This window comes from Xylocopa sonorina, chromosome 1 (genome assembly GCF_050948175.1).
Source record: "Xylocopa sonorina isolate GNS202 chromosome 1, iyXylSono1_principal, whole genome shotgun sequence".
Lineage (NCBI taxonomy): Eukaryota > Metazoa > Arthropoda > Insecta > Hymenoptera > Apidae > Xylocopa > Xylocopa sonorina.
The window spans coordinates 13897295-13921826 of NC_135193.1; the positions used below are offsets into that span (position 1 = coordinate 13897295).

Genomic DNA, 24532 nt, shown 5'->3' on the forward strand with positions numbered 1-24532 from the left:
TTACTGTAATCTTGCCTTTACATTCGAGCAAACGTGCGTACGTTCAACTACGCATTTCTATACGCACCTTTATTCGTTACAAACGAAATATGATAAAAATTGTTACGAAACTCTTGAATTACACATTGCTTTCGAACTCGACCCTGCAGAATCTTCTATCATAAAATTAAAACGCATATTTCGTATGCAAAGAATTAGAATCACCTATTCTTACTCTAACGCGTGAGGTATAGCAGCGAGTGTCGATGACCGAACGGGATGGCGTGTGGAACCCTTCATAAAATACCAAAACAGCTGCAAAAAGGACTGGATGCTTTAGGAATCGCCCACAGTTCGAATGCACACTGCTAAAGGCGTATACGAAAGATTCTCCTGACGTATTTTTTTCGCGAAAGGTCCGTGTGACGCAAACGTATACGTCAATCGTTATAGGGCATCCCCGTAACGTGTACTTCGACCAAATAAATCAAATAAATGTTGAATCAAGTGTTCGTTCTATCGTGAACAGAAAATATCTGGGTCATCGCATTTATTGTAACGAATCTTTCCCTGTTTAACATTTACCTGTATCACATCTGATACACAAACGTCGTGTATCTCTTAAAACAGTTCATTGATGAATCATACTGCTCAAATAAATGTTAATCAACCTAAGAGAACGTTTGCGAAGAACTAATTATTCTTACCAATACAATTGCACGAGAAATTCATTTTCAATACACCGCCATCGAGTATTTCACAGTAATCTTCGGGTAAAAAAAACTCCGTTGCCTTCTCTTTTACCAGCTCGCGCAATAAAAACATATTATTAGAGCCGTAACAGGCGACTTGGCCACGTTCTACTGTCTTTCTGGTCATTTTGCCTCCGCCATATTTCTCGCTCCTCCACTCGACCGTTCGAAGGAGTACACAGAGACGACTGTTTCGGATGGGCCAGCAAGCTGTGCCTGGTATTATTTTCGTTTTTTCTTGTTCCCCATTATACCCGCTATTGGTACCCGGTTCTATCCAGGATTCGGCTCGTTTATCACGAGACGAGTCCATCGAGGTTTCACCGCTGGCTTTTGCCTCTGTTATCCAGGTGGCCTGCAAGATTCGTTCGCTGGATCTGACTGGCTTGAACTGGATTGGAGCTGTTGGATCCCGAGATCACCGGGTTACTTTGCTTTGCTTGGTCGTAGAAGGAAATACAGCGGCAAATTGAACCGCGAGCATTCGCGATATAATTGTTTACGCGGAAAACGCGCCCGCTTTAGGAACTTGGCGCGGTTCCCCGGCATTTTATTTATTAAATTGATAACACATTTACGAGCTTACCCGCCGGTATTCCGTTCCACATTCTACGCCCGCGAGGACGCTAAGCGCGCATGTTTAAAATTTTAAGGAGTAACCAGCTATGCGATGCACGTACGTACGCTCTAATTCAGAAATTTCTAAATAATCCAGTACAGCATTACGTTTCTTTGCCTCGAATGATCGCGATATTTCGATTTCTCGGAAATTCTGTGTGAAATCTACGGAACGCTGAAATAAATGAATAGTCGCGATTAAAATCCGATATAATTCGAGCCAACAATAATCTTCACGACACGTGCTGCTCTATATCTTGATGCTTTCATCGTGTGATAGCACAGACTTTAATTCCTTTCGCCTGCGTCAGTGTTTGCCGCGATACAATCTGTCTTGCAAACTGTAAAACATCACCGACAACACGATTTCGTCGACTTCCCTCAAAATTGATCACCATACCGCGACTATACTTGTCCATACCAGCGACCTATTTCGAAACAACTTCTGATAGCCAGGTTTTCACGGTTACATCATTCACCATCCGAGTGCTTCGCTGTACGTGTCCTATACATTATGTACAAGCGTAGTAAGGATTTCGCTTGATGTGTATATATTTTAAAGCGAATCCAATCGAAAATATTTCGAATTTCAGTGGTAACCGTAATACACCAGTACAATTATAAACAGAATAATTTTATTAGGTGGCGTCAGCTCCAGACGAGACGCGAATGAGTTCTAGATTGAGTAGGTTTCAGCCAGCTCCGAATTAGGTTTCATTAAAACGCATTGTAAGGTGCCGTGTCATTAACTCGTACGTTTATGAAACTGTTTGTTAAATCGCCTCAAGTGCGTATACGGTTTCACAGAAATTCCAGAGACCATCCCTTACAGAGATGTAACCGCAAGATATAGGAGGCCCAGCTTCTCGCCACGAAGAAAAAATATCACGTGGTCGTGTGAACTAGAGAACCAATAGGTGGCATGAATCATTAACATTTGCGATCCGCAACTGGACGTAACGACAATGGAAATCGACGATGATATTCGTGGCGATTCCGCGAAGCGTTCCCCGCGCGTAAGGTTTTTCCCCGTTGCAGGCGAGCCTCTAACGCGTCGATGAAGCAATTTCTTCGGGCGGATCAAGCCGGTAAATACGAGGAGCGCCGCGTGTCCGTCTTTTATGAAGGGACAACCTGACCCGCAATACCGAATTCCTGCCGCTTTATTTAGAATCCCCTCGAAAACGCATAAAACGCGTATAACGCGCGGCCATGTGTACGTAGAAACTTTAACCGCGTAACCGAGCATAAGGTTGAAGAGGCTTAAACATTTATCCGCGTTTCTTGCCCCTATCACGGCCCCCTTCGACAGTTGCAACCCCCCTCGAAACGGTGCCTCAACGATAAAACAAGTTTTCAACGATCTTCGAAGGACGTTTCCTAATTCCTACAGTAAAACAATGTTCTAAGACTTGTTAGATACGCTATGAAGCTTCTTAATGATCTAATATTTCGGGATCAAGAAATTTTATAAGTATATATCCATCCTTTCCTTGTAAGAAAATTGCCTAAAATTCCGTGTCCCTCGTGCAAATACTCGGTGACGAAGAAACGGGCATGTATAAGACGCATCGAGCGCAAATAAATATCTGTCACTTCCTCAGGCACCGGCGCCAGGGCGGCAAATTTTTGGCACACTGACCTCGCGCAGCGGATCGTGAATCACCTCGCGAGCTTAATAGTTGACAAACATCGAATCCTACGGATTTCCACTATTTCCGGCCGGGCTATTTTAACGGGTCGGCCGCGAGTAGCCGCGGGCCTCATCCGCTGGTACCAATTTCACGCAACTGGCAACGCGTCAAGCTTCCGCATATCCGGCCTTCGCCGGAACCTTACCGTTCTGCGCGTCTCGCATTTTTCGGACGTTGCACGACTCGCCGCTAATCGAACGTGTGTATTTCTGGCGCCGGGAAATTTATGCACCGCTGGTCTACTCGCGTTGCTAGCGGGTTGAACAATTCCGGGAAATTCACTCTTGATTAAATCGCATCGTCGCGCGAAGCCTCCACATCTTGGCGTCTGGATTAGTCGATGACACGCGACCGATTCGAGGGATGGCATTAATAATTGACTCGGTTATTTCTGCGACTGGGAATCATTATGCTACGGTTTCGTAACTATGCGCTGCTGGTGCACAGTTTGGTTATTTTTAAACGAATCGCACATCGTCTAACTTCATTTCCGTTTATCCTTCCCCCTTTCTTCTGCCTGTCATCGAAAGTTTGATAGATTTTCGGTCGATGGATGTCGTTGCGTGTCTCGAACGCTTCGCAGTTGAATTTCTTAAACTGATCGAATCTGTATGGCTCGAAGAGATTCGCGCTATTTCGTAAACTTTTAGTCAGTCGAAGCGACTGCAGCGTTTACGAAACATAGGTAGTAACATTTTACGTGTTTCGAGGGCAATCATAAAAACGTAATGCAGATCGCGAGTGCCTGAAAAAACAGACACGTCTACATTTTTTTTACTTTCCGATCCCCGTAAAAATTTACTGGCAACGTCCACGTTATTGAAAGAATATTTTTTTGAAAATTGTGACGATGAACGATGCAACTTTTGGCGAATTGATCTCAATTCCGATAGTCGTTTTTCGTCGAATCTAAACGTCAAATCAACATTGCCGTTACGTGTTCGAATCGAAAATATTGTTGCTAGTTTAATCACGTAAATTACATTTCTGCACGCTACTTCTCACACGAGAAGATGTACAGGAAAAGAGGCTCGCGTGAAAGGATCTAACTACTCTATACCACAATTATATAAGATACTTGTTGTACATCCTTTACAATTACTTTCCTTGAACGAGGAGCTGCGACTGTTCTCGCCTGGAGATCAAGAACCGATGAAAAAAAAGTCAAGAGACCGATCGCGTACACGTTTTGTCGTCGCACGTTCTTTGAAGCGTCTCGAAGCATCTTCGAATCAACTGCCGACGTTGTGTACATAAAGTGTCCTCAGAAAACTGTCTGACTTTGTTCACCGAGTCTCTTTTGATCTCGTCCAATTGGCCTGGTTTGTTATCGCGACCGTGTGTACTTTTCCGTACAAGCGTCTGAAAAAGGCACTCTCCTGTCACTGAATCAATCACTCTTGAAGGCACAGTGGCACTTGCATACGCGTAATAATTAAACTTACGAAAGTTTACGTGAATTCGCGTTTTACGAACAACCAATAGAATGACAGTACACCTAAATAAAGATTTACTTGGAGATTTTTAAAATTTCTCGCTACGTATGCGATCAGAAGATCCAAGTGCTTTTTGTACATGAAGTTCTTCGAACGCGAACCAATGAAAGAGCGTGTTGACTAAAACCAATATGAAGTTTGTCCCGCTAAATTTCCTTAGGAAACACGAAAAAACTTTCTGGTCGAGTCAACATCTTTCCACCAAATCAGTACTTATTTTCTACTTCAGTTCAGCTGAAATTGGATATTTCTTATAGCGATAGGTTTTACAGTGGACGTTCGAGATTTCGACAATCCATAGTAAGATTTATTCTGGAGGAGGATAGATATTAATATCGAGACAACGAAGGGACAAAATCCCTTAGAGATAACTGTTCTAAAAATGAAAGTAGTAAAACCAGAATTTGCAGGTGACCGTGCCGTTCCAAGGATTTCCTTTCGAAATACGCACAAGACGATACATATCAAACTTTCGAAAGATGTATATGAAGAAACGCTGAATTTCAAATAGAAATAAATAACAATCATTTTTCTTTCAGGATTAACTAATGAATTATTCATTTTTATTCTAATCTTAAGCGATTTGTTCTATACACGATTTATCACTATATCAAAAATTTACATTAAGGTCAGAGTGTTAAGCAACGTGAATAAATTACTTTTCATTGAACCCCAATTTTCTTTCTGTATAAATACAGACGCAAACATACGACCTAGTCCAACGCTAAAACCACTGAATAGTTTGAATCAGATGATAACTCACGTGATGGTTGTATTAAATAATTACGTCTAGCAACTTACGTCTAGCAAAGCAATTATACGTAATTACTATAAGAAATAAGTTCCATAAGCGCGACCACAATTGACCAGAGATACAACGACACGAGAGATTCGTATCGCGTGCCAGAAAAAAGAATGAAAACCGCCAAGAAACTATTTAATGATTATAGTTAGAAACCACGAAAATGTTTCGAACCACACTTTCGCACTGTAGCACGTATAACTGTCCATAAAATGATTAACTCGATCCTACCGCTAATTTCATTCGATCTGATTCAATTATTTTATATCGCATTTTATTTCGACCAGGAAACCCTCAACTTTGAGGTGCGAAAAATAATCGATCAGTCGTGCAATCCGCACGAGGGAGCTGCTTCTGACTTTCAAACGATAATGAACTAGTAAGTATCAGTTTTAACCGGTAAAATAATGGACAATATATCTTACGACATCTCTCATTGTCCAGTAATACACTCGCGGCGGCGACGCGACCGATGAAGCCGGGCAATTGATTTTTAATTGGTGACGTATGTCTCGACGATTGAACTCGTCAAGTTCGAAACGAGTTCGCCCGTTAAGGAGTACGATAATTCACGTTTTACAATTTGGCGCCGTTTGTGCGTTGACAGTGTGTGATTCGACGAGATGCTGGTGATTATAGAAGTATCGTCGAGTGAAATTGTGGGAACAGATTAACAGGTGTGGCTTCAGTAATCGTTGGATCTCGACGTTGATTTAAACGCGACACGTTTCCACCATTTTGGTAAGAATAAATCATTCTTTTACATCGGGAGTGGACTAATTAATTGCACAATATTTGTTTACATCAACACTTGCGACAGCACCTACAGTGTTATTAAATTCTTTCGGCTCATTAAAAATACCAAAGCAGTGTTACACTGTACACGTTACTCACGCCATCCAGACTAAACATCATAGACTGACTTTATTAATAAATCGCGTAAGAATAATCTTAGAAATAATTACGAGCAGAATCGGCAGCAATTGAAGCTTAAAAAAGGATAAGAATCTCGCTAATATTACATAAATCTCTATAATTGAACGTTTAACATTGAACCCCTGTTGCCTCTAAGTATAACAATTACAGCGAACGAGGAACCTTTCGTCCTCGTTGTACGGTTAATTCCCGGGGCACAATAATGTCTAATTATTCCGAGGACTGAGTCTGCTATTTTTGCAATTTATTTTCATTCCTGGTAACGCCACGAAGACGCGAGGACGCGCGGGCATTCATAAACATCTTGTTAACAATTTAAGTGGTGAAGTCACAGCTGCCGCTAGCTGAGAATCATCCGTTAATGAAAAAAAATTACTACGGATCTTTCAGCAGGAATCGGTTCTGACCGGAAAGATTCGGTTATTTTCTTTTTCTTCCCAAGAGTCAGACTCCGAGACGTCCTCGCGTCTCTTCTCGCGCGTTCTCCAAAGGAAATCGCACTAAATCGCGGCTGCATCCGACGCCAGACGGAATTTCATTTGATCCGAGGAACACGGGAAATGCATCGCGCGACTGAAACTGCCAAAAATATGCCAATTAGCGACACTTGTGTTCGCATCTGGTTTTAATTGATCCCCTTCGAGGAACCGCGAGTATCATAAGAAACGAGATCGGTATTCACGATGACTGGGGCCTATCGATCACAGAAACCAACCGTAAACTAATCTGGAATCTATCCTAGCTGAAAATTTCACGATATAATATATGCATTTTAATTCAACGTTAAAACTAGAGTTCCCGTAAAATATCGATTTTAACGTAATTCGAAAATTTGAAGAGATCAAAGCTCTGATATTAATTGCTGCGAGCAATTTCGCTGCTTGTTAATACCTTATTAACGGCGTTAGCTCATTCGAGCACGATCCGTTTTGAATATCAAGCTAACTATCGCACGTGTGCGTTTCGATTTCCCTCAAAGACCAATTGTTTCGGCATTCTCATGAATAATAAAATATTGTTTAGCATACTACCGTGGCATCGTTTGCATAATGGGAAGTGCGACAAATACGCTAGTTAACAACGATGCAGGTAATGAACTGACACGTATTTTACCTGCGTCAAAAATTATTACATTTTTCTCTTTAAAATTCAGCGTTGCTGTTTTACACGTAGATAAGCATATCGTGAATGTGCATTAATAACACACTATCTATTTTGAAACGACACAGTGGTTCTAGAATATGGAACACTTTTTCGAACTAGCATTGTCTAATCCTCTAAAGTATTGCATCGATACAGATGGTCTGAATAGAAATATAGTTTTTATTAGTCAATAGAATAATTAGCTAAAATTTATAAAAATAATGTATCTCAGCGGTGCTTCAGAAAACCGGATACAACACCCAAACATTAGTTTCCGGTTAAATGGAGACCTGCCCTTGAAATTGGAATCGCCGACAGATAATGAATGATTAATCTTATATAACGATTAGTGATTGCGTTCTATTAAGTACATTCGATAACGTATCTACGCAAAGCCACCTGAAGCTGCATACTTGCTAAGATGCTACATCATAAATTGCTTTCACAAAAGGCTTCATCCTTCCTTGCACACATTGCATCCTTTCCTCCTCGTTGGAAATACAATCTTTTTACTTAATATTTGTTAAATGTTTAGGTTACACGTCCGTCATAAAATTCAAGACAAAAATTATGTCACTTGACATACTCTGTGATTGGCAGCTGTATTCTAATCGGAAATGCATCCTGCATTTATTTGTACGCGAGTTTAAGATGGCAAGTGTGATGCAATAGCCTTTCATAGAAAGTTATAAACGTTGTTAGCGATGGAACGACTAACATTTTTCTCTTCTAGTTCTCGGAGAAGATATTATTTGAGACTTCCGGATGTATCGGTACTGTAATGCATCGCATCGGAACTTTAAATGAAACTATAAAGAAAAGCAATGACTAAGTAATAGCTAGAACGCTTCTTCAAGAATGTATATCGTATACTTGGAAAAATAAGTCACTAATGAATGTAGTAGTAGCGTTATAAATAGTATTTTGGATTTTCAGTGAAAAATAAATATTTTTAGCGACTGGCAATATAACATTTGATCGTTTTGAATGCACTGCAGAGCCGAGAAATCTTCAAAATATTGCAAAAAGTTATAGGAATAAGCACTTCGGTCGCAAAACTGGAGCATCGTCCTATCATTCTCAGAAAGTGCCTCTTTCTTCGAGTCTGCCGCTTTTCATCCGTCACCGAAATATTTTCGAGCGTAACTAAACAACGCGAAGCCTCGCGATCAAATAAATACTCCTCCTTTTTAGCAAACCTACACTTGCACTTTTATTAGTAACTCATTGTAATATTTAGAAAGATGGAAAAATATTCATTACCATTTGTCGAGAAATTATGTCCATGTTAACAATCTGGAACAACAATGTCCAAGATGAAATTCTTCTCACGAAATTCTACAAGTTCATTAACAACTTCAATTCCTAATCCCACATTTGAGAAGCAGAAATCAGATCATCTAAGTTGACACGGCAGCTGGCTCTCTTTTTTACGAGATCAAGCAATTCTATTGGAACGAAGATGGATCGATCAATGCCATTGAAAAAACTCGATACACAAAATTACCAGCAACGACGATACCCGTACCGACACTGACCCTAAAAAAGAAAATCACCCTTCCTCGATGTCAATCACCCCGAAATTCCCGACTCCTGCACCGAAAGCCTCCTCCACCCTCCATCTGTCTGACCGCGTCGACCCATTCCACTTCACCCGTAACCGAACGAGGATCGCCTACGTACAATATGTACTTTCTATCTTCATCCTCCACGAGGTCCTCTCATAATTGATACAGATCGATTGTCACGGGTCTTTGACTCGCGGCAATAAACCCAAGCCAACCCAGCGTCGTTCTTCCGCGCGTCGGTACCGAAAGGCGCGCGCTGTCTTGGGTGACTCTTGGGTGACGCGCGGACAGCAGCGGCGGCGGGTGTTGGCGCGCGCGCGCGAGCGCGCCTCCACATTCCGCCGCGTGTGTATTTAAGTGGGTGTGCACGCGTGTGCTCGAAAGAGTTTTATGGGGAAAGGGAAGCTCGACGCATGCTTCCTTCCTTTTAATGTCAGCCGGCCCGAGGGTTTCGAGTGTTCTGCACGGGTGTTCTCTGTTCAGTGGCTCGCGTTGGATCCACGCTGATCGTTCTCGCTGGCTGGAGGATCGCGTGCGATCCGTGGATCACAGACCGGTGGATCGCGTTCCCAGGCTCTCGTGTCCGATCGCCCCGCGGTTTCGCATCCCGTCAGTGACATCCCGTTTCTCGATCGTTGTGCTTCGTGAACTTCGTTTTCTTCACCCGCTACCGTTTCTTCTATCCTATTCGCTGCTTTTCGCCGCTTTTCCCCCAAGTGGCAGAGCTTGCGAGGAAGGACCTGGTGCGCCGCGCTTTCGCACGATAATCGCTGGTTGAATGGTCACCGCCGCTGATGAAACTTCTGGGTATCTGGTCGAACGACGATTGGAGGATTTTGTGAAGGGGTATAGTGCAACTTCCATTCTGATCTTGTTTAATGTGCTTTGTGCTTTCACGCGCATTTTTTTTTATCATAACTTTTTCGTTGTCTGGCAAATTCTTGATCAAGCAAAGAAATACTCGTGCGATATAAGGGTTTCGTATAATTCACATTTTGTATTTTGAAAAACGCATAGTGAACTTTTTTTACGTTCGATATATATTTAAAAGGTAGGAATGGTGTTGTTTATCGAGCAGACTTTCGTCCTGTAGACTTGGTTGTTATAGCACGATACGCATAATTAATATCCTTAATCGATCGAAGTCTGAAACACCTCCTACCGACTCGTGATATTTCAAAAAGCTATCCACAGTTAGATCGTTACCATTAAACCAGTTTTAGAACTTACGTGTCATCTATTTGTTTGTTTCTATCTGTTACCTAAACATCGAGAACTTTTCCACCACTACGTACACGATTACAAGTGATTAACAGTTATTAAGTAAAATTTAACTTCTGACTAACATTTCTTTACTTTCAATATTGAAATTTTAATGCTGTTTGCCGTATCATTTTGCAATGGGATTCCATCCCTCTCTCTTGGTATTGAAAAAATTCTACTGGAGAACGAAAGATAACAATTCGACTTTTTATATCTACTTATACCTTCGTTACGATTTATACAGTGATGCTTCAAAGTTCTCGAATAATACAGACAACACATAAACCATTTCTCGGCTATAATTAAATATCAACTTTGAACCCCATCGAAAAGTGATCGGGTAAAGAAATAAAAGTGTAAATTTCGCATCTCTCGTTGACTTTCTTGTTTAACCATATTTCGAAACTGTAGCTACGAGTAATGTAAACGAAATATAGACTATTTTATTAACAAGTTCTGTAAACTAATCTTTTAGAAAAGCACAATCAGACTGATGCATCCGTGAATTGTCTTTCATTGTACAGAGTATCATTCTTACTAACAGTAATGCATAGATACTAAAAGTTGAGCAAATTTTTCATTCAAAATGTATGATAAGGGCACTTACCTCCCTCTGTCTTCTGTTGGTATTAAGTAATAGACGATAAGTTAAACAGGAGACGATTCCATATCACTGCTACACGAAAGACGTTCAAACTAAAAATTCTCTACGCAAAACGGGTCAAATTTGCGATGCTAATTTGAGCGATTTACCTCGCTTCGTTCCCAAGAACCGCGCACCGTTACAACGCGAACGAACACACTCGAAGATGAAATTTTACTTTCCGCTCGACATTTCACTCGAAACCATTCGACTTGCATAATCGATCCGCAAATGTTACCGCGTCTGGATCGTTTATCGCGTCAGAGAAATGATCGAAATCACGCCTCGTTCGTTCACGTCGTACGTGAGCACGGCTCTAACTCGCGCAGCTAACTGATCAGAAATGAAGCGAAGCTCGCGACGGAAACGAATCCAGGCGAATTTTCCAGGAACACAAGAAAAACTAAGTCGCGTCGTTAATTTCTATCGAAACCGCGGCATTGGTGTTGTTTTGTTGGAGGCGTGCGCGCACTTAACCGAAACACCGTCTCTCCGACTGATTCTCACTGTAAACCCTCAGACGTGTCTGTATACAATGTATACAAGGCCACGCGTTCGTGTAGCCGGAGAGAACGTAACATAATCAAGATTTTTTTAACATAAACCATTGCCTGTCCGCTGCTAAATGTAGAGTTACGCTATCGAACGAGAATCATATGAGCTTTTGTTACGCGAGCTACTTTTTATGATACACGTATCATACTAGTCGCTATTTTCATTCAGTTCTGAAAGCTGCTCGTTTTCTATCTTTAAAACATCTTGTTATATCCTAGATCCATATTCCGTGCTCGTAGATCTGATTAAAGAATGGATCGTTCGAAGCTTTAAACGAGTAAGATTTGTTTGGATGTTTGGTCTCGTTTTGGATAAGAATACGACCCAGTTTCACTGGTTTTCAACATACCATGATAGACTAACCTCATCGAGATTGTATCCGTTCTATCGGGAAGAATCGGGCAGCTTCTTCCTGATCGATGGTCGTTCTGGCTCCCTCAGTTTTATTGGGTTTGACGTCTGATATCTTGAAACCAGAGACACTGACGTTAGTATTCAAAGTAAAAAAAAGAAAAAAGAATAGCATCGGATATCCTTATGTGGAATAATTATTATTTCTCACGTATTTCATATGCATTAATCGAGACACATTTATTATTCAATTTGTAAATAAAGAGCTGAACGGTACGAATCATAATTAAACCTTAATCGTAATTCCTGTATCAATTGATTAATTCTCGAAAAACACTTGGAAGTGTCAATCAATTCTGCAGTATCGATCGAATTCGATCTTCCAAACCGCAGAAATAACAGAGTGCACTTCGCATACGAAGAGCTTGCAATTCGTAAAAATTCTATAAAAATAATTAATTATCACGTCAATTTATCGCAACGATAAAATCTAGTTAAGAATTATTACGTTACTGGAAAGACATTGTAAACCAAACACTCTAAAGTGAAAAGCTACACGTTCTCGCGATAACGTCGCACAGCTGTCAAAGAATGTGCTATCAAATGGATCATCAATAAATCTGACCTGGTCACTTCCACTCCGAGATTTCGATTGATTATCGCGCGTTTCGTGCGCCAGATATTTTATTTCAAATTATATCATTCCATCGTTGTGAAAGGGATCATAAAAATCTACTGAGAGCGAAAAGGTAAATGTAAATCCATTATGAACATCGTATTGTGTTGCTTTCGTTCCCACTTATCGTTTCGTTTGGTTCGACTTTTACGATTAGACGACAGCATAAGTTATACAATGTATCACGAGCGATCAAGTTCAAGTATGCTATAAATCTTCTATCATTTATAGTAGCTACGTGCAACTCCGCGCAGAATTAAATATAATTAGACGCAGCAATGAAAGTCTAGAGTGAAAATAAAATGAGTTTCCTTTAAAAACGTAGATACATAGAAACTGTTTTTTCTACCAAACGTGAACCAGCTCCGCGTTTACAGATTTCAAGCCAATATCACATGCACGAAATTTCACGTTCATGTTCACGGACTTCGACAAGGACACCGTGTCAAAATTATAGATACGATACCAATATATAAGCTAGCAGGAAAAATGTCTCGGAAATTTATTTGCTTTGGCGTTGCACCGAAACGTACTACGCGCTGCGAAGGAAGTATAAAATGTGTCGTGTCGCGTCAAAAAGGATTTGCTACGTCCGCAACTGGTACCGTCACAAATTAATAACATTTCCAAATCCGTATTGCTACAGATGAAATGTTCCGTTCCTGCCAACCGTTACAATGAAACGATTATACACACTAATACCAAAAAGAGCGAATATTCTTACACCACAACTTGAATCGTGCAACATACTTTCTCACAGGAGCGAACAAATGAGAAGCACGAGACTGCAATTCGCTCGTTAATTACCCGCTCTTATCGTTTGACTTTGAGGTAGATCTATGACTGCGTACTGTTTAAAGTAATTAAATCGACTACGAACGCTTATCAGACATCTGTTCCTACAACAAAGTTCCTTCGAACTGTCGCGGTCTCTTCGCCACAAAATTTACTCGGCGCTTCGTCTTTCCTTGATACGTAACGTGTCAGAAATCCCAGTAACTCTGAACGAAGGAGTTTACGAGACACAGAGATGTATATCGACATATTTATTGGCGGTTACAATGTTCCCACGACAATCTCCTGAGAACGTACCGTTAACATCTTCGATGGACCGGTGAATGAAGCTCGAGTTTGGCCAGCTGTCAAGCGATACGAGTCCCGGGACCATGGCCAAGTAGTTCTAGGCAAATTTCCCGCGACGCCACGAATTATGGCCGAGCGTGGCAATTCGCGTGAACTTGGACGATTTCAAGCCTCTGACATCGAATCGTTTCGATCAGAGAACGAACTTATTTTTACCTAACTTATCAAACTTATCGAAACAATTCATACAAATTTTAATTGTCGTACATTTTTTAAAAACTGTATTTTAATTACCACCTCTTCTTGTGCCCTTAGGGCGCTCGTTTAGAAAGGCGGCAGCGAGTTTCGTAGGTGCGCACTTTGCCAATGAGAAAGGGAATGTCACAGGATTTCCAGTGGATCTGGGTCTTCTATCGTCACGATCGAAGGCTGCTCGGTCGCAAACTAGGTATCCTTCGGGAATCCCTGGTTTATGACGTTCGCGTATGTCATGGGGGTCGTTGGAGAAAGTTGATTAATCGAGACGAGGCACTTTTATTTGGGAACGCTCAAAATTTTCTTCAAAGCGAAAAGAAAACGAAGCGAGGTCCTTTATATATAAAGGAACGCCTCGTGTCAAACGATTTCATTGAACCTGCTTTAGGCTCGAATTACACCGCGAATCGTAAATCGCGAAACCAGATAGCTCATTGGTTTTTCGTTGAATCGTTAATAGCCCACGCGGGTGATTGATACAGTTACAAGCAAGAGGAGGAAAGAAAAAGTGGGCCTTTCTTCGAAAATCTATTTTTTCGCCGGCCTCCACGTGATCGCATTCCTACTTTTTCCTCTCTGACTTGGCGGGCTTCGAAAATACGCGAAGGTTACGAAGACGAGGCGGTAAATAATCGCGAGTACGCGCGCGGTTCTTCTTTCTTTCTTTCTTTTTTCCTTTGTTCCTTTGACGGAGTTTCGCGAAAGCCGGCGATCGGATTTGAATGATCGATGATAAACAAGAACAATGAATTACGGTTATTGATCGAGGGACATATTTCTCCGAGCTTTACCTCGATAGCGGAGCATTATTTTTTAAATTCTTCGTGTAGGTTCTTCGTATCTTATTAATAGACTGCAGATGTGTGTGCACTTATGGATGAAAAATGCACCTCGTACACAAACATACTCGAAATATCCAAACTACACGTTATAATGTGCTGAAAAATGGAACGCAGTTCTGGTTTCGTTGCATTTTTTTTTCGTTATAAATTTATATTTGCAAAGATATAATTTTTTTCTATTAACATAGATAGTCTGCTTATTAACGCGAGAAATACGGTCTGTTACACATTCGTTACAAAGTTCTGGGAAAATGCCAGAAAATTGTAACTAATTGTATGCCATTAAAATGACGGAAGTACAATTAGCCGTGAAATCTGAAATACTTGGCACACTGTCATACGAAATCCTTAAGCCAGCGAACGAACGATGACAAATTTGTTAGCGGTCTTGGAAACAGAAAATTAGTAAAGACGATATAATTCATTTAATAAAATAGCGCGCACACAAATTTAATCATCCCCAGCTTAATCAATATTAATTTCATCCGGCAATAGAGTTCAATCCGATTCAATATATTCAGAATAATTTATTTCATTATACAAATGTTGTTTCCATTGCTACAAATTGAATCTGATTTATGGACGACACAGAATAAAAAGAAGTACACGCAAAAGGTATGAAAGAGACTTTTATCCAGCAACATTGACTCACCAACGACAAGTGTGAATCGATGTAGTACTGTGAATGTTCTGTGAAACATTCTCCTGTCAGCAATTAACACATATGACACTTTTTCCTCTGAGAATCCTTGGCACGATTGAACTTCTACTTAAACACTCGCTGAAAGCTTTGCTTCTATGAAGATCTAATACATCCAACGACCACTTAAATCGACAAATTTTGTTCACTTTTATAGATTCATCGAGGCACAGTTGATCTGTACTTAAAACTATGGACGATGAGGTGGTTGGTGGAGGTCAAAACAACAAGAGATCACCAATGACGTTAAACGTCAGTGGGTTGTGGGATGTCGTCCCACGGTTGGACCATTACAGGTTTGTACGAAATCGTATTCGATTATTAGACAAATATAGAGTTAGCCAAACCCCAAGTAATAATGTGAATTCATGGTGAACAAAGTTTAATTAAAGATTAAATAATAGTCCCAACGTCTGTTCACCAGTGGCGTTTAATACTTTCCTGCCCGTTTAATACTTCTGCTAAGACCGATTTTGTCCGCGTAACACTTGCCCTTAACGTCCCTCCAAGTTGCCACGAAGGTGTACGACCGCCGAGTAATGGTCCTAGGATACCCGAAACTCGCTAAAAGACATCCGAGATGTTCTGTAATTTTTTTTTATGACTTTCCCTTAAGGACAAGCGCTACGCAGGAAACTTATCACAAACTGTCAGACAGCGGTAAACATTTATTAAACAATTGCACGTTTTATGAAACACCGGGAATAAGAAGCTATAGTTCACTTTGTTCTACCACTGTTCAAGCTAATTCTCTCCACGTAGTATGCTACGAACTATGTCAACTTGAATCGGTTCTTCGAACACCCTGTAAGGGTGAATTTGATCGTTATGACACTTTTGAGGCAACGTTGAAGAAAAATTATCCTGGCGAAATCAATGGCCTTCCCCCGTCTCCATTCACCAGTTTATCCCAATTTAATTAGCCCTACACCCTCACTAATACTATTACCGAAAGTCACAGGAACGTTTCTGTTTGTAGATTGAGCCGTCGTGCTAAGAGGCCATCGCTGAGCACCCTGCACGAAGGAAATCTTATAAAGGTAAGATTGCCACACCCTGTGGACATTCCACGTCGTATCGCCCTCGGTGTAATATCGTCGAATGCATTGAGAAGCACCCTCTAAGTGCCCAACGCTTTGTTACGTGCCACTGTTACAACAGTAATTGTTCATAGAATGCGAATTCCATTAACGGTGCTACGTGAAATTACGGAACACAAAGGAATAAGTGTGTAGTGAGTTTATTCGATTTTTTTAAAACGAACGGTACAAACAAATGTTTACCAAGCTACATAACTTAGATTAAAGTCAGATTAGAATGACGTGTACACTAATTACTCTGAGGCATTGAATATTATCACGCAAAACACTTGCACGAAGTGTAAATGAAGAAGAAAATGTTGAGGAACGATTTGTTTTGTTCTTTAAGACTGCAAGAGGCCAGTAAATTTAAACGACAGGGTGGTAACGATGCGTCTAGGAATATACACATAAATCACTTTTATTATACTAACAAAACACGCGATAAAAGAAGGATTAGAAATGCAAAAAGCAACTCAGTCTAAAGACCTATCGCACGTGCGCAATTCTATAGGAGTAAGTAGTGTCTAACGATGACTCAGACTGAACAAAAAACTGGTATGTTTCCTCGTCTCATCGTAATTCCTTAGAATTCAAGGAAATCTAGATTACAGTCGTAGTATCTTGTTCAACTTAAAAAACAAATAGAAATATTAATATCGTGTCGCGTTAGTATTATCGAGACGGAAATAAACGTTGCTAACGAAGCGTAGCTTTTAAATAAACGAAGTAGAGGTTAATGGTGGCTTGATAATCGACACGGAAAATTCGTAACGCGTCCTAGAGTCAAGTGCGGCGTAGAGCAGCCTTCCTCGACAAGGACGATCGAGCTCATAACGAGAACCGTGAGGGAGACAAGTATATTAAGTTTGCACAGCAGTAAATACCAGCTGCGAGGGAAATTAGAAAGAGTATCAATTTCGAAATCCCCACCGTTCTTGAAGGTCGCCGCGAGAGGTTAATCGAATGCGAACAAACCCGCCTACCGACTTATTAATTTCATGATTAATTTGAAATTCTACCCAAGCGAAACTGAGAAATGCGTCCATTGCGTTCAACTCAAACGCGTACTTGTACTACTTGCAGCAATTTTTTGGTATCACCGCGCGTACCAAGATGAACGCAACTATTTCAACGAGATACATCCCCATAGTAATTCTACGCAATACAACGACAATCAATTTTCGGAAATTTTCAAAATATGACGACGAAAATAGGCAATCAATCTAAAAATTGAAAAAATACGTATCGAGTAGTATAACTCAACTGAAACTGCTCTCCTCTGTAAAAATGAAAGAATATGATTTACCATGCTTTCATCATATACTTGACAAAATACAAAAACATAATTAACGTCGTATACTCAATCGATCAATTGAAAAACCGAAAAACAAAGGAATAAAGATGGTGGACGATAAAATTTCAGGATCCGAACGTAGAGGCTGGCCAAGTCGGAGTACCGCCGCAAGGACACACGGGGATAAAGCTAGGATGGATCCAGGGTGTCCTCATACCATGTCTCCTCAATATATGGGGCGTAATGCTTTTTCTACGACTGTCGTGGGTGGTGGCACAGGCGGGCATACTGCAGAGCGTCATCATAATAGGAATATCGGCGGCCGTCTGCGTCATCACAACGCTTAGCCTCAGCGCAATTAGCACTAATGGGGAAGTAAAGGGAGGTGTGTTACGGGAGCCCCTCTCCCCCCCCCTTCTCCCTCTTTTTCTTTCTTCCTTGTTTCGCCTTTTGCAAAGGAGTGCCGTTGTGTGTACTTTGTCATCATTACTCCCTTAACCAGAATCGAATGTTGAGAATTGTTTTTCCATGGAATTATATCCTCTTCGTAGCTGCGTATCGACGATCGGAAAATATGGAGAAAGAGGAACGATAAAGTAACTTCTTCTCAGCTTTGGTCTGAAGATTTTTCATTTCAAATGAACTCGCGTTTCGTTCGTTTCATCGCGAAGAGTATTTATTTTTGCATCAAATTTTATTCAGCGGTTCTAGAAAATATTCCCTTCCGATGTTTGTATACTCTTCAATTATTTATATTCTTCCAAAATCTCTAAGTTCAACAATGTATAAATTGAATTTCTTATAGGTGGTATATACTTTATCATATCGCGAACCTTGGGCGCGGAATTCGGAGCCTCCGTGGGCATCGTTTTCGCATTCGCGAACGCCGTTTCGGCGTCTATGAATACCATTGGCTTCTGCGACTCTCTGAACGACTTACTGCGGGAGTATAACTTGAAGATTATCGACAACGGAGTGAACGACGTTCGAATCGTTGGCGTAATCGCGCTGATCGTGATGATTATGATCTGTGCAATCGGAATGGAATGGGAGTCCAAGGTACCTTTCTCATTTTGCATACATTTTGTTTTCTAATTTCGCTTTATCGTATCGAGTGACACATGAATTCCTTCCAGGCGCAAAATTTCTTGATAGCCATCATTATTGCAGCTATTTTCGATTTTATAATTGGCACTATCATTGGGCCTAAAACCATAGACCAAGAAGCACAAGGATTCACTGGATTTTCCTGTACGTCTAATACATTCTATATAATTCCTTGAATTTGGTAAGTTTCAATACCTTTTTTCTTCTAAACAGATTATTGTTTAAATTTCTAGCCGAAGTTTTCTTAAGTAACCTGCAGCCGAACTATCGTTACTCCGAAAACAGCAACCAGACATTCTTCTCCGTGTTCGCCATTTTCTTTCCGTCCGTAACCGGAATCCAAGCTGGCGCGAATATTTCCGGCGATCTGAAAGACCCAGCCAGCAGCATACCAGTCGGTACCCTCCTCGCGTTGCTGATCTCGATGCTGAGTTATGTCACTTTCGTTTTCTTCGCTGGCGGGGCGGCTGTCAGGGATGCCAGTGGACTTGTCGGTGCGAATAACACTATCATAAGCTGCATTCCAAACGTCAATTGCACTTACGGATTGCACAACAGTTACACGGTATGGTATTCGTGTGTAATTAATTTTTTTTCAAATCTTTACCGGAAATATTATTTCCTGTCGTGTGATTAATTTTTTTTTTGATAAGACCAGTCTCGTCGCCACATTTCAAGTAAGAACCTCGCATTGGATTCATTTGTTTTAAGGTGATGCAACTGATGTCAATTTGGGGCCCGTTCATCTACGCCGGCTGTTTCGCTGCGACTCTCTCAACGGCGCTGACAAACTTGTTGTCGGTACCGCGATTGATACAGGCACTGGGGCAGGACAGAATTTATCCCGGTTTGATCTATTTCAGCAAAGGCTACGGAAAACACGGCGAGCCGTATCGTGGTTACGTGTTGACGTTCTTCGTCGCAGCCTTGTTCCTTTTAATAGGTAAAAATTAATTTCTCCTCCAAAGTAACAGATTGTACAACAAACTCTTCGTTTCTAGCGAACTTGAACGCGGTCGCGCCATTAATTTCCAACTTCTATCTGGCGTCGTACGCGTTAATTAATTTCTGCACCTTCCACGCGGCGCTTATCCGACCACTCGGCTGGCGACCTACCTTCAGAGTGAGTAGATCATCTTCGTAAAATCGCAATTATCGAACAAGAAAAGAAATTGAACAACACTTGTTTTTTTTTACAGTACTACAACACTTGGCTCTCTTTGTTCGGTTTCATTACTTGCGTGTCCATAATGTTCCTCATCGACTGGGCGACATCGCTCATCACATTTGTCATTATCTTCGCGTTGTACTTGATCGTGGTCTATCGAAAACCAGACGTGAATTGGGGCAGCAGTACGCAAGCACAAACGTACAAGACTGCGCTTTCTATCGTGTACAGGTAAGAATATCGTAGTCGCACTAGTGGTTTCCAAGTTCGCGTCTTCTCCCCCTGGCAATTGTTTAAACACGTACACGAGTATTACCGTCATCTATTTCGAGGTTCATCCCAGTTTACCCAGCTTGATGCATTTTATTTTTAACTCGATTCACACAATTTCAATGAAGTTAAATCTTACAGATTGAATTCCATCGACGAGCATGTCAAAAATTATGCCCCTCAAATTTTGGCACTGAGCGGCGTTCCTGGCGCTAGGCCAGCGTTGCTGCATCTGGCAAATCTCATCACGAAAAACCACTCTCTGTTAATATCTGGTGAAATATATCCGGTACGCAGTTTAAATAAATAGATTTATTCATCTACCATTTTTGCACCTTCCTCGCAGAATTCTACATTTCCTATTAGTTACGTTTAGCCACGACTCTTTTTATTTGCTGTAATTTTTTAGACTCGTCTATCGTACCGTTTACGATCGGTGCGACTGAGGAACGGCTACGCGTGGCTGCACCAGCAACGTATAAAGTCATTTTTCCACATGGTGGAGGATTTAAGTTTCGAACGGGGTGCATCGGCGCTGATGCAGGCAACAGGTGTCGGAAAGCTGGCGCCCAACGTAGTTTTGATGGGCTACAAGACGCACTGGTCCACGTGCAACCACAAGGATCTGCAAGAATACTTCAACGTTCTTCAGTAAGCGATACTGACCAGAAATGATAGTGTAATTGTGTTTCACTGTGACAGCATTTCGTAATGTTTGCAGTAACGCGTTCGATCAAAAACTAGCGGTGGCTATGTTACGAATCGCGGAAGGTTTAGACTGTTCCGAAGTTGCAATTGCGAACGGCGACGACGAACACGGTGTTCTAGCGCAAAGTAGCTACGACTTGACCGGGAACACTTTGATGCACGTGGATAGCAACTTGTCGATGTCCAGTCAGATTCCAAGGGTGCAGAGTGTGCCAACGATAGGTGATTTTTATTTTATTTTAAGGCAACGACTGCGCGTAATAATTTACAAAATATGCAATAACACTCTTCAGGAACTCAATTCGTGCCTGCAGATGGTCCACAGATTATTAGAGATTCGCCTACCCACGGAAGCGCTCGGGACCATTTGAAGAACAAACGAAAACACGCGATAGAGAAATTGATGTAAGCGTTGAAGTTAATTTAAATTTGCTCAGAAGGGAAACGGTGGCGAAAAATGCAACGTGTTTGAATTTCTTAGGGAAAAACGGCACGCAATGACACCTGTGCCTGAACGTTTAGCCATCTTCCAAAGGAAGCACAAGAGTGGTACGATCGATGTCTGGTGGTTGTACGACGACGGAGGTAATTCAGAAAAATGTGTAACAAGCGACTGCAAGCAATTGGGATGTTTATCATTTTAAATTATGGATACTTTAATCAGTCCACTTTTTTTCTGTGTCACTATTAATAACCATGACGCATTTAAAACAAAAATGATTTCATATCGATCGTGCAATAAGATAATGCAATTAGGAGCTTTATTTCTACGCTTCTCGTGCACGTTATCCGATGATAGCGCAACGCATGGCTTTAAAGGATTTAAGTTCAACATTGACTGTCTTTCAAGCGATAGTAGAACAAAAGGTAGACTAAATTGTACTTAAACATTTCACAAGTACCCCGTTGTTTAATCTGAAACGACTGTTTCAATCGATATCCCAATTACTCGCAGTCCAATTAGTCAAGAATCTACTCATTTGTAAATGGCAGAAATTCTTATTCGACAGGTCTGACGATTCTTCTCCCCTACATTATTAGTACACGATCGAACTGGGAGCATTGTAAGATGCGAATTTTCGCGTTGGCCAATCACAAACAAGACATCGTGGCTCAAGAGAAAGAGTAAGTTGAATAACACCAGAGGATGGTAACAGACATTCTAGATTAAGACTTATTCGAAATAAAGGAAGTACAAAGTCTATTGATTTCAAGAAATATTCGATAATACAGACAGACAAAGTGCGAATAATCGGCACTTTAAAAAGCGATTATCTAAAAATAAATTTGTTTTCCAAGAGTCAATATTAAATATTGCTATCTACAAATGGTTCCCGTTTTTCCATTTAAATTTCTTATCAGTTGTCTAAATATATATAATTAAAACGAATTCGCGTCTTTTTTTATCTATAATGACTAACCACACGTGCACTGATCATATTCAAAAATATATCCGATAGATGCGTTAAGTTCACCTGATGCAAATTTCAATCTCTCAATGTAAGTTGAAAGGAATCAAGTTTATCGTCGATCTTCATTTGTATAATTTCAGAATGGCTGAGATAATGGCAAAATTCAGGATAAGATATACCAGTCTGAAAATGGTGGACGACATAAGCGTTCAACCAAAACAAGAAACGCTCGATTTCTTTGATAAACTCATATCTAACTTCCGAAAGAACGATCCCGCCGATACAGGTAATAACCAAGTATTACATTAATTAATCATTTCGATCATCTTTGTTTGCCAACTACGTTCACCCAATGTAAATCGATCGGTGACCAATATTTTATTGCAGAATGCTATGTAACAGACCTTGAACTTCAGTCTTTGAAAGACAAGACACACAGGCAACTCAGACTGCGCGAATTGTTATTGGAAAACTCCAGCCAATCTACACTGCTCGTAATGTACGTACTCATTTATATAAACAATAATTTACCAAACAAAGATTAGTGATAGTATTTTTCGCAACAAATGGCTCCTTTATCAATTCCGGAAATATCTTATTACTCTATACGAGATCGTATATACCAATTAATCTTCTTCTAATCCTTGGCCAATCAACAGGTCATTACCAATGCCAAGGAAAGGCGCAGTTTCAGCCCCGCTTTACATGGCATGGCTGGAAGCTTTAACCAAAGACATGCCGCCGACACTTTTAATACGCGGCAATCATACTTCAGTGTTGACGTTTTACTCGTAGTTCACCGACGTTACTCACTAATCGATAACATAATTTTAACGTTTAGATAAATTTCTATGGAACAGCATCGCGAAGAAAAGGCTACACTCACAGCGAGGACGTCCTCCGATGCGAATAGACAGTATTCGGTATGTTCATGCCAAAAGTTATGTAGATACTATGATCCGCTTTCGTTTTTATACGGTACTCATCAATCTCAAACCCAATGGTACTTACCGACGAGATTAGTTTAGCGATAGAAATGAAAGACAACAGTATAGAGACTTCAATAAATAAGGAATTAAGAAAGAAACAATGAGAGTCCATCTTCTCTAGTTGTCACGCAAATAATGCCTCTGAGGGCCTTGCTATTAACTCGAAAGTACAGAACGCTAAATAAAATTAATTATTCCTCTTGAAAAGTTTAGTAGATTAATGTCGGATACAACAAAAACTGGCAGCTATTAATTATGTCCATAAGAGACACGAAACTTTGGTTTCTCTACCAGTCTTTCTGGTACATGTACTAAATACTGGACTCTCATTGTTTTTACAGCCATTCTTTACATAATAGTACCGTAAGTATACTTGTAGGACTCTAAGAGCACGCTAACGAAAGGATACAATACAAGCATTCTGAAAATGTATTATACCTTCTAGTGAACAGATGTTTTATTTAGTTAGTGACGAATTGCGTTTATATTGCGCGTGAATATTAAACACGATTTCTGCGAAGTATATTATTGACAGAATAGAGCGCAATAGGAAATATAGATTTTAAGTATTAAATATACATGTACAACAAACTTCTCAAGCACGTGTTGGATTTAATTGACGTATAACAAAAATAATTTAATCGTAATACGATATATCAAATTAATGTTAAAGTTTTTGTAAGTGCACTAAATGCATAGTATTAAATCGACGAAATGGAAAAGAAGAAATATTTCTTGTTTGCCATCAGTAATATATTTCTTTGCTGTTATAGACATTTGAAAAATTCAAATTGCTGAATCTATGTGTGCATAGTTTCATTGTAAACCTACATACAGTCGTACTTAAAAATATAGATTATTCATTTTTACGAAAGTATTATTTTATTTTACATAGTACAGTACTTAATAAAGTACTTAATGATGTTCTTTTACATCAACCAACATATTACTGATGCTTAAATTAGAGATATTCTTTTTACTGTTTTAAAACACTCTTACATATGTCATAAATATAAAAATGTAAGAATGAAAATTGACTGTAAAAGTAACTTAAACGTTAAAAAGTTAATCATATTATTTTACTTTGATATGTGTCTAATTTATGTTAGTAAAATAATGTAGATGACTTTTATCGATTAAAAAAAA

General features: G+C 40.2%; 1 protein-coding gene across 2 annotated transcripts; it reads left to right on the plus strand.

Annotated features, from left to right (window-relative positions):
* Positions 1-9776: 9776 nt before the first annotated feature.
* On the plus strand, positions 9777-23607 carry Nkcc (sodium potassium chloride cotransporter). Of its 2 annotated transcripts, none has more exons than XM_076902830.1 (19): positions 9777-9834; positions 15514-15652; positions 16336-16396; positions 17862-18117; positions 18538-18791; positions 18869-18983; positions 19073-19404; positions 19551-19782; positions 19841-19962; positions 20039-20238; positions 20419-20566; positions 20687-20928; positions 20999-21207; positions 21279-21390; positions 21467-21570; positions 21996-22110; positions 22538-22683; positions 22785-22896; positions 23057-23607. In XM_076902830.1, exons 2-19 carry the CDS (start codon positions 15549-15551, stop codon positions 23190-23192), a joined length of 3000 nt encoding a protein of 999 aa, XP_076758945.1. In that variant the 5' UTR covers positions 9777-9834; positions 15514-15548; the 3' UTR covers positions 23193-23607. The 2 variants fall into 2 exon arrangements, with proteins under 2 accessions (XP_076758945.1, XP_076758953.1); XM_076902838.1 differs by having other exon boundaries at positions 21300-21390.
* The last annotated feature ends 925 nt before the right edge of the window (positions 23608-24532 follow it).